The sequence below is a fragment of the Coregonus clupeaformis genome, chromosome 7, assembly GCF_020615455.1.
Source record: "Coregonus clupeaformis isolate EN_2021a chromosome 7, ASM2061545v1, whole genome shotgun sequence".
Lineage (NCBI taxonomy): Eukaryota > Metazoa > Chordata > Actinopteri > Salmoniformes > Salmonidae > Coregonus > Coregonus clupeaformis.
The window spans coordinates 54,034,216-54,051,899 of record NC_059198.1 but is presented as its reverse complement, the minus strand read 5'-3'; the positions used below and the strand labels follow the sequence as shown (position 1 = coordinate 54,051,899).

Here is a 17,684-nt window from a genome sequence, read left to right as displayed (position 1 = left end):
ACTGAAATGACTGCAACACTTAACAAAGAGCTGGAGTTAGTTTCAGAATGGGTGGCAAGGAATAAGTTAGCGCTAAATATTTCAAAAACTAAAAGCATTGTATTTGGGACAAATCATTCACTAAACCCTGAACCTCAAATACATTTTGTAATGAATAATGTGGAAATTGAGCAAGTTGAGGTGACTAAACTGCTTGGAGTAACCCTGGATTGTAAACTGTCAAGGTCAAAACATATTGATACAACAGTAGCTAAGATGGGGAGAAGTCCGTCCATAATAAAGCGCTCTTCTGCCTTCTTAACAGCACTATCAACAAGGCAGGTCCTACAGGCCCTAGTTTTGTTGCACCTGGACTACTGTTCAGTCGTGTGGTCAGATGCAACAAAGAGGGACTTAGGAAATTTGCAATTGGCTCAGAACAGGGCAGCACGGCTGGCCCTTGGATGTACACAGAGAGCTAACATTAATAATATGCATGTCAATCTCTCCTGGCTCAAAGTAGAGGAGAGATTGACTTCATCACTACTGGTATTTGTGAGAGGTATTGACATGTTGAAAGCACAGAGCTGTCTGTTTAAACTACTAGCACACAGCTCAGACACCCACGCATACCCCACAAGACATGCCACCAGAGATCTCTTCACAGTCCCCAAGTCCAGAACAGACTATGGGAGGCGCACAGTACTACATAGAGCCATGACTACATGGAACTCTATTCCACATCAAGTAACTGATGCAAGCAGTAGAATCAGATTTAAAAAAACAGATGAAAATACACCTTATGGAACAGCGGGGACTGTGAAGCAACACAAACATAGGCATAGATAGATAGATAGATAGATAGATAGATAGATAGATAGATAGATAGATAGATAGATAGATAGATAGACAGACAGACAGACAGACAGACAGACAGACAGACAGAGAGACAGACAGACAGACAGACAGACAGACAGACAGACAGACAGACAGACAGACAGAGTGTGTGTGTGTGTGTGTGTGTGTGTGTGTGTGTGTGTGTGTGTGTGTGTGTGTGTGTGTGTGTGTGTGTGTGTGTGTGTGTGTGTGTGTGTGTGTGTGTGTGTGTGTGTGTGTGTGTGTGTGTGTGTGTGTGTGTGTGTGTGTGTGTGTCCGTCACACTAAAAGACACGGAGACCCAGAAACATGTGTGTCTTTATTCTTCTAGCTGACAGAAACACCAACAGAACACAAGACTGATCCCTGTGGAAGTCTCTAATCCAGAGCTCAGGCCAAAAGTAGTGCACTATGTAGGGAATAGGGTGATATACAGTAGTAGACTAGAATACTGGAGTACCTAGGCCTGTGAAACAGGGGCTAAGGGTCGATTTAGGATTCAAACACATTTCATTTTATTCATTAGTCTGACTGATTTCTGAGGGTAGATTTTCCTGTTTTTGGTGTATTTCTAAAGTCTGTAAAGTATTTATAATATTTTTGACCCCATAATCACAGCTCCTCTATTACCTGTAATATGGTATCACTGCTCCTCTATTACCTGTAATATGGTATCACTGCTCCTCTATTACCTGTAATATGGTATCGCTGCTCCTCTGTTAGCTGTAATATGGTATCACTGCTCCTCTATTACCTGTAATATGGTATCACTGCTCCTCTGTTAGCTGTAATATGGTATCACTGCTCCTCTGTTAGCTGTAATATGGTATCACTGCTCCTCTGTTAACTGTAATATGGTATCACTGCTCCTCTGTTAGCTGTAATATGGTATCACTGCTCCTCTGTTAGCTGTAATATGGTATCACTGCTCCTCTGTTAACTGTAATATGGTATCGCTGCTCCTCTGTTAGCTGTAATATGGTATCGCTGCTCCTCTGTTAGCTGTAATATGGTATCACTGCTCCTCTGTTAGCTGTAATATGGTATCGCTGCTCCTCTGTTAACTGTAATATGGTATCACTGCTCCTCTGTTAGCTGTAATATGGTATCACTGCTCCTCTGTTAGCTGTAATGCAGTTGAAGTCGGAGATTTACATACACTTAGGTTGGAGTCATTAAAGCTCGTTTTTCAACCACTCCACAAATTTCTTGTTAACAAGCTATCGTTTTTGCAAGTCTACTTTGTGAATGACACAAGTCATTTTTCCAACAATTGTGTACAGACAGATTATTTCACTTACAATTCACTGTATCACAATTCCAGTGGGTCAGAAGTTTACATACACTAAGTTGACTGTGCCTTTAAACAGCTTGGAAAATTCCAGAAAATTATGTCATGGCTTTAGAAGCTTATTATAGGCTAATTGACATAATTTGAGTCAATTGGAGGTGTACCTGTGGATGTATTTCAAGGCCTACCTTCAAACACAGTGCCTCTTTGCTTGACATCATGGGAAAATCAAAAGAAATCAGCCAAGACCTCAGAAAAGAAATTGTAGCAAATAAGAAGCCACTGCTCCAAAACCGCCATAAAAAAGCCAGACTACGGTTTGCAACTGCACATGGGGACAAAGATCGTACTTTTTGGAGAAATGCCCTCTGGTCTGATGAAACAAAAATAGAACTGTTTGGCCATAATGACCCTCGTTATGTTTGAAGGAAAAAGGGGGATGCTTGCAAGCCGAAGAACACCATCCCAACGTGAAGCACGGGGATGGCAGCATCATGCTGTGGGGGTGTTTTGCTGCAGGAGGGACCGGTGCACCTCACAAAATAGATGGCATCATGAAGAAGGAAAATTATGTGGATATATTGAAGCAACATCTCAAGACATCAGTCAGGAAGTTAAAGCTTGGTCGCATCTCCACCAGCGCCGTTCCTTCCTCTCTCCTGTCTCAATCTTTTTTTCCTTGTCATTGCACCCAACACGTCATCACGCAACAGACGTCATCAGAGCGCGCAACAGAACCGTGTACTGCCTACACTCGGTTTGTTGTTTTTATGAAATCGTTTTTAAATCATAGCTAAAGTTTGCATTGCTACTGATTCCGCGACGCGGTCAGCCTTTACGGCTGGGACCACAAGTTTGTGTCCCAGATTCCTGGTTACCAACAACGACGAGATGACCTACAGAGAGGAGCAAGCTGAAAGTTGGATGTCTCTCATGGCTTCGCTCACCCCTGGATGTACCACCTGCCAGTACCTGAGCCAGAGAGTCGCTGAGCTGGAAGGGAGAGTATCTGTCTTGCGCCAGATCAAGGAGGACGAGGATTTCCTGGACTCCATGGTTGCACAAACCACCTCCAAAATCGATGACGTCACCTGCCCCTGGCTCGGCACCTCCACTTCTGGGGAGCCTGTAATGGAGAAACTCCATTCGGTTCCCTTAAATGAGCCATGGCCCAGGCTAGGAGCTAATCCGAAGGGCCCGGTCTGTTCCACCCCTTCTGCTCCGCCTCAGGATGCCTGGATTGCTGTCCGGGGAGTAAAGCACTCCAGGAAACGGAATCCATCAAATGTTTCGGATGTGCTACAATTGGGGAGGAGATTCAAGGTCTATTTCTTCGGGACAATTTCCATCTTAACAGGTATGGCTCCAGCATCCTCTCCACCAACATGTCATCTTAACAGGTATGGCTCCAGCATCCTCTCCACCAACATGTCATCTTAACAGGTATGGCTCCAGCATCCTCTCCACCAACATGTCATCTTAACAGGTATGGCTCCAGCATCCTCTCCACCAACATGTCATCTTAACAGGTATGGCTCCAGCATCCTCTCCAACATGTCATCTTAACAGGTATGGCTCCATCATCCTCTCCACCAACATGTCTCTTACTCTTGCCTCATGTAGCGCCTTTGATACCTGACGTTGTGTATTTTCGGGGGTTGACTTTTGGGATTGTACGCTCCCCTATCAGACTATGTTCAATGCTCCTCTCCTAGTTTCATTAATTAGTCCCTCAATTGCAAATATGGAACAAACTTCCGCTAACAACCTTTCTGCAATTCCTAGATTATTGTCCAATCACCGTATTGCGAATACTACTTACATGCAGAGAGGTATTGTTAGTAGTAATCTTGTCCCCATAAAATGGAGCTCTGTCAATAGCCCGAAAAATTGTTTATTGCTCATTCAGTGCAGCTTCAGGTGCTACCTTGGATACTCCATCTGATATGAATTCCCGTAGCAATGGCATTGGAATAATTCATTTGAATGCTAGAAGCCTGATCCAAAAGTTGGACTTTATTGAAATGTTGGTCTCAAAATCAAATGTTGATGTACTGATTGTATCTGAATCGTGGCTGTGTGATTCTGTGCCTGATTCAGATGTTCAGTTGATAGGGTACAATATTTATAGAGCTGATAGAGTTGGTAGAGGTGGTGGTATCGCGATTTATGTAAAATGCTGCTTAAATGTTTCTGTGTCCATATCAACCTCTGTCCCAAAGCAATATGAATGTCTAGTTTTAAATGTGGTACTTGGTAATAATGCTAATTTAACTCTAGCTGGGGTATATCGCCCCCCAGCTCCTCCTTGTACTCTATGCAAACTATCTGATATACTGTCTGACTATGCAAACTCTCTGAATTACTGATTTTGGGAGATTTTAACCTGGATTGGCTTTCACCAGTATCCGATAAATTAAAAGATATTTGTACTGAGCTAAATCTGACTCAGCTGATAACTAAACCAACCAACTTTAAGAATCCAGTCAAATCTACTCTACTAGACATTATTCTAAAAATACCCCCCATAAATACACAGCCAGTGGGGGTTTTCAAATGATATCAGTGACCACTGCTCTATTGCTTGTATTAGAGATACCAGGCTGAAACACTCTGATCCCTGTATAATCTCTAAGAGAAATTATAAACATTTCTCACAGCAAGCTTTTATCCTTGACTTATATCACTCTGAGCTTTTATCCACTTGCTGCTTTCTGGACCCGGTTTTAGCCCTTGCTTTTTTCTCTTCTATTGTTCCCTCTATGTCTGATAAACACGCCCCGCTTCAGAAGCACAGAGTAAGAAACCGAACCAGTTCTTGGTTCTCTCCTGAATTGTCAGGTCTTTTTCTGTCTTTTTTCTGGGCCTTGGCGAGGAAAACAGGTACTCCAGCTGATTGGCTGTTTTTTTAGGCAATTGAGAAATAAATGTACTGCAGCTGTCAAAAAGGCAAAATCAAATAACTTCCTTAATGCTATGACAGATTCTGCAGGAGATCCTGCAAAATTCTGGAAAACCGTTAATTCACTGAAACGGGGGAATTCTGCTGTTTCTCTTCCTAAGCAAATTATCTCAGACTCCTGTATTCTAAGTGAAAAAAATTATATTTGTGATGCTTTTAATAAGCATTTCATCTCTGCTGGTTTTTTATTTGAAAAGAAAAGTGGCCATTGTGGTACTGGCCAGTTAGTTGATTTTTCGTCTTGCTTTTCAACCGTTACTCTGAAAAATGGTAACCCTGTTTTTAGTTTCCAGAAAATAACTGAAGCAGAGGTTCTAGCTGCCCTGTGTGCCATTGATACTAAGAAATCCTTAGGCGCTGACAATTTAGACCCATACTTACTTAAGTGTGCTGCACCTATCATTGCTGGTTCAGTGACACACATTTTTTATCTAACATTAAGCACAGGAAATATCCCTAAGGTATTGAAAGCAGCTTTTGTTCTGCCATTACATAAGGGAGGTGACGGTAGTGATTTGGATAACTATCGACCCATCTCTAGGCTCCCTTGTCTGGCAAAGATCCTAGAATCTATAGTCAACAAACAGTTAAAATCTTTTCTTTCTGTTAACAGTATTTTTAGCCCCAATCAATCTGGTTTTAGATCTAAACACAGTACCACATCGGCCACTATGCTTGTTGTAAATGATATTGCAAATGCCTTAGATGATAGAAAGCACTGTGCTGCGTTGTTTGTAGATTTGTCAAAAGCTTTTGACACTGTAGACCATGCTATCCTTTTGAGTAAGCTGTCATCTATAGGACTGGGCACTGATGCCTGTCGATGGTTTTATGACTATCTTAAAGATAGAACTCAGGCCGTCATGGTCGACGGGGTCAAGTCTGACCCCTTACAGTTACTTAAAGGGGTCCCTCAGGGTTCAATAATTGGCCCACTATTGTTCTCACTTTATATAAACAACATTGGTGATGATGTCAGATATTGTAAATTCCATTTATATGCAGATGACCCAGTGATATACTCTATCGCTCCAACAGCGGACCAAGCTTTAATGCAGTTGGATACTACAGGGGTCTCTTTTACAGCTTAAACTCTTTCTTTTAAAAAACATGTTACTGAATTGGGAAAAAAGCTCAAATTCAAGATAGTGTTCCTTTACAGAAACAGGGCTTGTCTGTCCTCCGTAAATAGAAAACAAATTGTGCAGGCTACTTTTATGTCCGTTTTAGATTATGGTGATATTATCTATATGCATGCATCGGCAAACACATTAAAACCACTGGATGCTATTTACCATTGTGCACTCAGGTTTATCACGGGTGATAGTTACAAAACTCATCACTGTATCCTATATCAACATGTGGGTTGGGCCTCTCTATCTGTGAGGCGAGAGCAACATGCTCTCTTGTTTATTTATAAAGCACTTCTTTTAAAACTACCTCCATATATATCATCATTAATTTCCACTAGATTTACTAATTTTAAAACCAGATCACAGATGTGGATTACATTAGAGACTCCTGTGGTCTCCACAGAGTTGGGTAGGACTGCCTTCAGTTCCTTTGCACCTTATTTATGGAACAAACTGCAGATCCAACTTAAGTTAGACACTCTGGTGTCCCTTGCCCATTTTAAAAATGTTATGGAGGATCAATATGATGTTGTTTGTGATTGTATCTGTTGAATTGTGTTTTTGTTTTGTATGTTTGAAATGTTCTTCTCTGTTTGTCTAAAACTGTACATGTCAACATGTTTACACAGGGCACAGCCGTAAAAGAGATCCAGGTCTCAGTCTGTTTTTCCATGTTAAAATAAAGATAAAAATAAATAAATGGGACAATGACCACAAGCAAACTTCCAAAGTTGTGGCAAAATGGCTTAAGGACAACAAAGTCAAGGTATTGGAGTGGCCATCACAAAGGCCTGACCTCAATCCTATAGAACATTTGTGGGCAGAAATGAAAAAGCGTGTGCGAGCAAGGAGGCCTACAAACCTGACTCAGTTACACCAGCTCTGTCAGGTGGAATGGGCCAAAATTCACCCAACTTATTGTCGGAAGCTTGTGGAAGGCTAAGTTAAACAATTTAAAGGCAATGCTACCAAATACTAATTGAGTGTATGTAATAATAATAATAATAATAATAATAATATGCCATTTAGCAGACGCTTTTATCCAAAGCGACTTACAGTCGTGCGTGCATACATTTTTGTGTATGGGTGGTATGTAAACTTCTGACCCACTGGAAATGTGATGAAATAAATAAAAGCTGAAATAAATAATTCTCTCTACTATTATTCTGACATTTCACATTCTTAAAATAAAATGGTGATCCTAACTAACCTAAGACAGGGAATTTGTACTAGGATTAAATGTCAGGTACTTGGCTAAGGTGTATGTAAACTTCCGACTTCATCTGTATATACCGTACAGTACTTGAGGTAAGTTGAGGTAATTGAGGTATGTAAATTACCGCGATATACCTCAATTACCTCGACTAACCGGTGCCCCCGTACATTGACTTTGTACCGGTACCCCCTGTACATAGCCTCGCTACTGTTATTTTATTTTACTGCTGCTCTTTAATTATTTGCTATTTTTATTTTTTACTTATCTATTTTTTACTTAACACTTTTTTTTATTTTCTTAAAACTGCATTGTTGTTAAGGGCTTGTAAGTAAGCATTTCACTGTTGCATGTGGCAAATAAAATTTTATTTGCTCCTCTATAACCTGTAATACTGTATCACTGCTCCTCTATTACCTGTAATACGGTATCAAGGCTCCTCTATTATCTGTAATAGGGTATCACTGCTCCTCTGTTACATTTTGTAATATGGTATCACTGCTCCTCTATTACCTGTAGTATGGTATCACTACTCCTCTATTACCTGTAATACGGTATCACTGCTCCCCTATTACCTGTAATACGGTATCACTACTCCTCTATTACCTGTAATACGGTATCACTGCTCCTCTATTACCTGTAATAATGTATTACTGCTCCTCTATTACCTGTAATTCGGTATCACTGCTCCTCTATTACCTGTAATACTGTATCGCTGCTCCTCTATTACCTGTAGTATGGTATCACTGCTCCTCTATTACCTGTAATACTGTATCACTGCTCCTCTATTACCTGTAATACTGTATTACTGCTCCTCTATTACCTGTAATTCGGTATCACTGCTCCTCTATTACCTGTAATTCGGTATCACTGCTCCTCTATTACCTGTAATATGGTATCACTGCTCCTCTATTACCTGTAATAATGTATTACTGCTCCTCTATTACCTGTAATACGGTATCACTGCTCCTCTATTACCTGTAATACGGTATCACTGCTCCTCTATTACCTGTAGTATGGTATCACTGCTCCTCTATTACCTGTAATACGGTATCACTGCTCCTCTATTACCTGTAATACGGTATCACTGCTCCTCTATTACCTGTAATATGGTATCACTGCTCCTCTATAACCTGTAATACGGTATCACTGCTCCTCTATTACCTGTAATACGGTATCACTGCTCCTCTATTACCTGTGATACGGTATCACTGCTCCTCTATTACCTGTAATACGGTATCACTGCTCCTCTATTACCTGTAGTACGGTATCACTGCTCCTCTATTACCTGATATAGAGTACCACAGTATAAGTCATAACACCCATAAAACCTAGAAGTCAAACAGGGAAATGGTTCTTATCGTTTTTCCACCATTAATTTTTCCCATAGGGGATTTTAGAAACACTTAAAACAAGGGCTGTGTTTCGTGTAGGCTTACCCTGGCGTGACTTTTTGATAATCGATCTCTCTAGGACAAGGTGACTTCTATCAATATATTCGCCTTTATTTACCCACCCCAAAATGAAATGCTAATTAGTTGCTAATGTGGCTATCATAAAGAACTACAAATGCCATGATGATCTGGAATAGACTGCCGAATTGAGGCAAAGGTAAGAATCTCTGGATTATCTATCTAATGTTAGCTAAATGTAGTAATGAATAAATTGGCTACATTTCTTTAAATGGACAATTCCGTGAACTGTCTTGTTTAAGTTTTGAATTGACACAATACCTGTTAGCAAAGGTGTCAGCTAGAGATGACGTGTAGGAGCTTGCAGGGATTTGTAGTTTTGCATGATGTCTACTTTTATGCTAATTAGCATTTTTTAGAATCTGAGAGTAAAAAGAGCCGAATATATTGATAAGTCACCTTGTCCTGGAGAGATATACATAGTTATCAAAACGTCACGCCAAGGTAAGCCTACATGAAACACAGCCCTTATTTTAAGAGTTTCTCAAATCCCCTATGACAAAAATGAATGGTGGAAAAACGATTTGAACCATTTCCCTGTTTGACCACTAGGTTTTATGGGTATTATGACACCTCCACTGTGGAGCTCTATACGGTATCACTGGTCCTCTATTCTGTGTAGTTTGGGATAAACAGATGATTCATAGGTGAATGTAACATACACAGTGTTCCACAGGTCAATAGTTACTATGACAACTGACTGACATCCCTCTCATTCAGGGTTAGAAGTCTCTGATTGGACAATAGTTCATGAAGGGTTTCTGACATCACTAAAACCTTTCCTCCATTGACACAGGAAATCTTATTGATGTCAAAGTCTCTGTGAGACCATATTAGATCCAGTGTTCAGTAGATCCAGTCTGCAGTAGATCCAGTCTGCAGTAGATCCACTCTGCAGTAGATCCAGATTGCAGTAGTTCCAGACTGCAGTAGGTCCACTGTTCAGTAGATCCAGTCTGCAGTAGATCCAGACTGCAGTAGATCCAGACTGCAGTAGTTTCAGTCTGCAGTAGATCCAGTGTTCAGTAGATCCAGACATCAGTAGATTCAGCTTGCAGTAGATCAAGACTACAGTAGATCCAGATTGCAGTAGGTCAAGACTGCAGTAGATCCAGTGTTCAGTAGATTCAGTCTTCAGTGGATCCAGTGTTCAGTAGATCCAGTGTCAAGTAGATTCAGACTGCAGTAGATCCAGATTGCAGTAGATCTAGACTGCAGTAGATTCAGTCTGCAGTAGATCCAGTGTTCAGTAGATCCAGACAGAAGTAGATCCAGCTTGCAGTAGATCAAGACTGCAGTAGATCCAGTATTCAGTAGATCCAGTGTTCAGTAGATCCAAACTGCAGTAGATCCAGAGTACAGTATATCCGGACTGCAGTAGCTTCAGTGTTCAGTAGATCCAGACTGCAGTAGATCCAGTGTTCAGTAGATCCAGCCTTCAGTAGATCCAGACTGCAGTAGATCCAGTGTTCAGTAGATCCAGACTGCAGTAGATCCAGAGTACAGTAGATCCGGACTGCAGTAGATTCAGTGTTCAGTAGAACCAGACTGCAGTAAATCCAGTGTTTAGTAGATCCAGCCTTCAGTAGATCCAGCGTTCAGTAGATCCAGTGTTCAGTAGATCCAGACTGCAGTAGTTCCAGATTGCAGTAGATCCAGTGTTCAGTAGATCCAGTGTTCAGTAGATCCAGACTGCAGTAGTTCCAGTGTTCAGTAGATCCAGACTGCAGTAGATCCAGTGTTCAGTAGATCCAGACTGCAGAAGATGGGGGGTGTTCTGATAACTGTATGACACTGCAACAAGAGGCAAGAAGAGGGTAACCATGGAAACAAAGCACCTCTCTCCTTTTCTTTCTCTATCTTACTCCACCCACTCTCTCTATGTCTCACTCTCTCTCTGTCTCACTCTCTCTCTGTCTCACTCTCTCTCTGTCTCACTCTCTCTCTGTCTCACTCTCTCTGTCTCACTCTCTCTGTCTCACTCTCTCTCTGTCTCACTCTCTCTCTGTCTCACTCTCTCTCTGTCTCACTCTCTCTCTCTCACTCTCTCTCTGTCTCACTCTCTCTCTGTCTCACTCTCTCTGTCTCACTCTTTCTGTCTCACTCTCTTTCTTACTCTCTCTCTTTACCTCTCCCTCTGACTTTCTTTCTCTCTCCCTATCTGTCTATCATCTGAATTTCTCACCCTCTCTCTTTCTCTCTCTCTATGTGAAAACGCAGCTTGTTGATTCCTTGCTCTGATTGGCCACGCCCTGTGAGGCGTCAGCCAACAGAGGCCAGTAGCCATGGTAACATCTCCTCAGTGACCCCATCAAAACCTGTGACATCACATCCTGTTGGTCAGACGGTGGTGATCTGGTCCACCACCCTGGTGCTGTCAACCATCTCCACACACTCCACTTCCTCTCTAAGCCCCTCCCCTTCCCCTCTGTCTCCCTGTCTACTTCCTGTCTTCTTGGCGGGCGGCAGGAAGGTGAGCAGTGTGGGAAGGAAGGCCAAGGCATGGAGCGCTGAACAGAATGCCGTCAGCACTAGGCAACGGAACAGCGAGCGGGTCAGGTTGGAGCGGACGGCGGCCAGAGGGAGCAGCGCTGCGGTGTAGCAGATCAACGTCTGTAGAGAGGGGACGCCATGTCTCTCCAACGCCAGTCTGACCCACACGGTCCGGCTGTCCCCCCGGCCAGAGGAGAATGTGGCCAGTAGAGGACCACAGCAGTCTGCAGAGTGACCCAGCGCTGAGATCAGACATAACACAGACACACAGTCCAGCTCCACGCCCCAAAGAGTCATGAAGCCCAGAACACCAAACTGAACAGAGAGGAGGGTGAGACTGAGCCACACGGCCACTAGGGGCTCCACCACTGCTAGAGAGGACAGACCCAGCAGGAACAACACCGCCATGAGGGAGTGGCGCAGAGGAGAGCTCACCGCTGCAGCATACCTAGAGAGAGAAGGAGAGAAACAGAGAGAGAAGGAGAGAAAGAGAAAGAGAGAAACAGAGAGAGGAGGAGTGAAAGGAAGAGAAATGGAAAGAAAGGAAGATAGATGAAGAGAAAAAGAGGTAGAGAGAGAGAAGAGGGAGAGGGAAAGAGGAGCAGAGAGAGACAGAAAGACAGGTAGAGACGGGGAGAGGGAAAGAAGAGGAGAGAGAGACAGAAAGACAGGTAAAGAGGGGGAGAGGGAAAGAGGAGAGAGAGAGAGAGAGAAAGACAGGTAAAGAGGGGGAGAGGGAAAGAGGAGAGAGAGAGAGACAGAAAGACAGGTAGAGAGGGGGAGAGGGAAAGAGGAGAGAGAGAGAGAGAGAGAGACAGAAAGACAGGTAAAGAGGGGGAGAGGGAAAGAGGAGAGAGAGAGAGAGAGAGAGACAGAAAGACAGGTAAAGAGGGGGAGAGGGAAAGAGGAGAGAGAGAGACAGAAAGACAGGTAGAGAGGGGGGAGAGGAGGAGAGAGAGACAGAAAGACAGGTAGAGAGGGGAGAGAGGGAAAGAGGAGAGAGAGAGACAGAAAGACAGGTAGAGAGGGGGGAGAGGGAAAGAGGAGAGAGAGAGACAGAAAGACAGGTAGAGAGGGGGGAGAGGAGGAGAGAGAGACAGAAAGACAGGTAGAGAGGGGGAGAGAAAGAGGAGGAGAGAGAGACAGAAAGACAGGTAGAGAGGGGGAGAGGGAAAGAGGAGAGAGAGAGAGAGAGAGAGACAGGTAGAGAGGGGGGAGAGGGGGAGAGGGGGAGAGGAGGAGAGAGAGACAGAAAGACAGGTAGAGAGGGGGGAGAGGGAAAGAGGAGGAGAGAGAGACAGAAAGACAGGTAGAGGGGGGGAGAGGAGGAGAGAGAGACAGAAAGACAGGTAGAGGGGGGGAGAGAAAGAGGAGGAGAGAGAGACAGAAATACAGGCAGGCAAGATTAGTGTGCCGACCAGTTGAGGCTCTCTCACACACATCCGCACACACAAACACACACACACACACAAACACGCACTCACACACACATACACACGCACACACACACAAACGCACCCACATGCACACAAACACACACACACCTGACCCACCTGTCCAGGTAGACGAAGGAGGGGTTGAAGATGAGAAATCGGACCCGTGATGTCAGAGACAGACGCCTCAGCGTGTCTAACAGGACGGACATCTCCTCCCTCTTGTTCTCCGTTGTCTTGGCAACCAGGAAGACACGTGATGCGGCCATCTCTGGCTCCTCCCCTTCATTGCGCTCAGCGAAGATGATGTCATCGGCGAAATGAGCGAATTGCGGCTGGCGAAGGAAGGAGAGGCGGAGCATCCGCGTAAAGCTATCACGTGATTGGCTGGTAGTGGAGAGGTTCCGTTCTGTCAGGAAATCCAGGTAGCTCTCCAGCCAGCTGATTCGCTGGAACCCTTTAACAATAATAACAATTATATTCATATACCAATAGTAATATTTATACAACACATTTCATAAAATACAATACTCAAAAAGTTCTACAGCTGCACCATCGAGAGCATCCTGACTGGTTGTATCACTGCTTGGTATGGCACCTGCTCGGTATCCAACTGTAAGGCACTACAGACGGTAGTGCGTACGGCCCAGTACATCACTGGGGCTGAGCTTCCTGCCATCCAGGACCTCTATACCAGGCGGTGTCAGAGGAAGGCCCTAAAGATTGTCGAAGACTCCAGCCACCCTAGTCATAGACTGTTCTCTCTGCGACTTCACAGCAAGTGGTACTGGAGCGTCAAGTCTGGAACCAAAAAGCTCCTTAACAGCTTCTACCCCCAAGCCATAAGACTGCTGAACAGCTAATCATGGCTACCCAGACTATTAGCAGCTTCTACCCCCAAGCCATAAGACTGCTGAACAGCTAATCATGGCTACCCAGACTATTAACAGCTTCTACCCCCAAGCCATTAGACTGCTGAACAGCTAATCATGGCTACCCAGACTATTAGCAGCTTCTACCCCCAAGCCATAAGACTGCTGAACAGCTAATCATGGCTACCCAGACTATTAGCAGCTTCTACCCCCAAGCCATTAGACTGCTGAACAGCTAATCATGGCTACCCAGACTATTAGCAGCTTCTACCCCCAAGCCATAAGACTGCTGAACAGCTAATCATGGCTACCCAGACTATTAGCAGCTTCTACCCCCAAGCCATAAGACTGCTGAACAGCTAATCATGGCTACCCAGACTATTAGCAGCTTCTACCCCCAAGCCATAAGACTGCTGAACAGCTAATCATGGCTACCCAGACTATTAACAGCTTCTACCCCCAAGCCATTAGACTGCTGAACAGCTAATCATGGCTACCCAGACTATTAGCAGCTTCTACCCCCAAGCCATAAGACTGCTGAACAGCTAATCATGGCTACCCAGACTATTAGCAGCTTCTACCCCCAAGCCATTAGACTGCTGAACAGCTAATCATGGCTACCCAGACTATTAGCAGCTTCTACCCCCAAGCCATAAGACTGCTGAACAGCTAATCATGGCTACCCAGACTATTAGCAGCTTCTACCCCCAAGCCATAAGACTGCTGAACAGCTAATCATGGCTACCCAGACTATTAGCAGCTTCTACCCCCAAGCCATTAGACTGCTGAACAGCTAATCATGGCTACCCAGACTATTAGCAGCTTCTACCCCCAAGCCATAAGACTGCTGAACAGCTAATCATGGCTACCCAGACTATTAGCAGCTTCTACCCCCAAGCCATTAGACTGCTGAACAGCTAATCATGGCTACCCAGACTATTAGCAGCTTCTACCCCCAAGCCATTAGACTGCTGAACAGCTAATCATGGCTACCCAGACTATTAGCAGCTTCTACCCCCAAGCCATTAGACTGCTGAACAGCTAATCATGGCTACCCAGACTATTAGCAGCTTCTACCCCCAAGCCATTAGACTGCTGAACAGCTAATCATGGCTACCCAGACTATTAGCAGCTTCTACCCCCAAGCCATTAGACTGCTGAACAGCTAATCATGGCTACCCAGACTATTAGCAGCTTCTACCCCCAAGCCATTAGACTGCTGAACAGCTAATCATGGCTACCCAGACTATTAGCAGCTTCTACCCCCAAGCCATTAGACTGCTGAACAGCTAATCATGGCTACCCAGACTATTAGCAGCTTCTACCCCCAAGCCATTAGACTGCTGAACAGCTAATCATGGCTACCCAGACTATTAGCAGCTTCTACCCCCAAGCCATTAGACTGCTGAACAGCTAATCATGGCTACCCAGACTATTAGCAGCTTCTACTCCCAAGCCATTAGACTGCTGAACAGCTAATCATGGCTACCCAGACTATTAGCAGCTTCTACCCCCAAGCCATTAGACTGCTGAACAGCTAATCATGGCTACCCAGACTATTAGCAGCTTCTACCCCCAAGCCATTAGACTGCTGAACAGCTAATCATGGCTACCCAGACTATTAGCAGCTTCTACCCCCAAGCCATTAGACTGCTGAACAGCTAATCATGGCTACCCAGACTATTAGCAGCTTCTACCCCCAAGCCATTAGACTGCTGAACAGCTAATCATGGCTACCCAGACTATTAGCAGCTTCTACCCCCAAGCCATTAGACTGCTGAACAGCTAATCATGGCTACCCAGACTATTAGCAGCTTCTACCCCCAAGCCATTAGACTGCTGAACAGCTAATCATGGCTACCCAGACTATTAGCAGCTTCTACCCCCAAGCCATTAGACTGCTGAACAGCTAATCATGGCTACCCAGACTATTAGCAGCTTCTACCCCCAAGCCATTAGACTGCTGAACAGCTAATCATGGCTACCCAGACTATTAGCAGCTTCTACCCCCAAGCCATTAGACTGCTGAACAGCTAATCATGGCTACCCAGACTATTAGCAGCTTCTACCCCCAAGCCATTAGACTGCTGAACAGCTAATCATGGCTACCCAGACTATTAGCAGCTTCTACCCCCAAGCCATTAGACTGCTGAACAGCTAATCATGGCTACCCAGACTATTAGCAGCTTCTACCCCCAAGCCATTAGACTGCTGAACAGCTAATCATGGCTACCCAGACTATTAGCAGCTTCTACCCCCAAGCCATTAGACTGCTGAACAGCTAATCATGGCTACCCAGACTATTAGCAGCTTCTACTCCCAAGCCATTAGACTGCTGAACAGCTAATCATGGCTACCCAGACTATTAGCAGCTTCTACCCCCAAGCCATTAGACTGCTGAACAGCTAATCATGGCTACCCAGACTATTAGCAGCTTCTACCCCCAAGCCATTAGACTGCTGAACAGCTAATCATGGCTACCCAGACTATTAGCAGCTTCTACCCCCAAGCCATTAGACTGCTGAACAGCTAATCATGGCTACCCAGACTATTAGCAGCTTCTACCCCCAAGCCATTAGACTGCTGAACAGCTAATCATGGCTACCCAGACTATTAGCAGCTTCTACCCCCAAGCCATTAGACTGCTGAACAGCTAATCATGGCTACCCAGACTATTAGCAGCTTCTACCCCCAAGCCATTAGACTGCTGAACAGCTAATCATGGCTACCCAGACTATTAGCAGCTTCTACCCCCAAGCCATTAGACTGCTGAACAGCTAATCATGGCTACCCAGACTATTAGCAGCTTCTACCCCCAAGCCATTAGACTGCTGAACAGCTAATCATGGCTACCCAGACTATTAGCAGCTTCTACCCCCAAGCCATTAGACTGCTGAACAGCTAATCATGGCTACCCAGACTATTAGCAGCTTCTACCCCCAAGCCATTAGACTGCTGAACAGCTAATCATGGCTACCCAGACTATTAGCAGCTTCTACCCCCAAGCCATTAGACTGCTGAACAGCTAATCATGGCTACCCAGACTATTAGCAGCTTCTACCCCCAAGCCATTAGACTGCTGAACAGCTAATCATGGCTACCCAGACTATTAGCAGCTTCTACCCCCAAGCCATTAGACTGCTGAACAGCTAATCATGGCTACCCAGACTATTAGCAGCTTCTACCCCCAAGCCATTAGACTGCTGAACAGCTAATCATGGCTACCCAGACTATTAGCAGCTTCTACCCCCAAGCCATTAGACTGCTGAACAGCTAATCATGGCTACCCAGACTATTAGCAGCTTCTACCCCCAAGCCATTAGACTGCTGAACAGCTAATCATGGCTACCCAGACTATTAGCAGCTTCTACCCCCAAGCCATTAGACTGCTGAACAGCTAATCATGGCTACCCAGACTATTAGCAGCTTCTACCCCCAAGCCATTAGACTGCTGAACAGCTAATCATGGCTACCCAGACTATTAGCAGCTTCTACCCCCAAGCCATTAGACTGCTGAACAGCTAATCATGGCTACCCAGACTATTAGCAGCTTCTACCCCCAAGCCATTAGACTGCTGAACAGCTAATCATGGCTACCCAGACTATTAGCAGCTTCTACCCCCAAGCCATTAGACTGCTGAACAGCTAATCATGGCTACCCAGACTATTAGCAGCTTCTACCCCCAAGCCATTAGACTGCTGAACAGCTAATCATGGCTACCCAGACTATTAGCAGCTTCTACCCCCAAGCCATTAGACTGCTGAACAGCTAATCATGGCTACCCAGACTATTAGCAGCTTCTACCCCCAAGCCATTAGACTGCTGAACAGCTAATCATGGCTACCCAGACTATTAGCAGCTTCTACCCCCAAGCCATTAGACTGCTGAACAGCTAATCATGGCTACCCAGACTATTAGCAGCTTCTACCCCCAAGCCATTAGACTGCTGAACAGCTAAT

At 44.6% G+C, this 17,684-nt stretch overlaps 1 protein-coding gene and 1 long non-coding RNA gene across 2 annotated transcripts in view; both read right to left on the bottom strand.

Moving 5' to 3' along the window:
* Window positions 1-1,161: 1,161 nt before the first annotated feature.
* Window positions 1,162-8,811, bottom strand: LOC121569955. The gene is made up of 2 exons (XR_006661187.1): window positions 8,340-8,811; window positions 1,162-1,981 (listed from the first exon to the last, which is right to left on the bottom strand). It is a non-coding gene; the product is annotated as an uncharacterized LOC121569955 (long non-coding RNA).
* Window positions 8,812-11,063: 2,252 nt separating this feature from the next.
* ptchd1 (patched domain containing 1) overlaps window positions 11,064-17,684 on the bottom strand; it is a 92,421-nt gene continuing 85,800 nt past the window's right edge. Inside the window, exons 12-13 of the mRNA XM_045221436.1 lie at window positions 12,973-13,309; window positions 11,064-11,867 (exon numbers count right to left, since the gene is read on the bottom strand). Coding sequence (XP_045077371.1) covers window positions 11,267-11,867; window positions 12,973-13,309 — 938 coding nt within the window. The 3' untranslated portion in view covers window positions 11,064-11,266. The remainder of the gene's footprint in view (window positions 11,868-12,972; window positions 13,310-17,684) is intronic.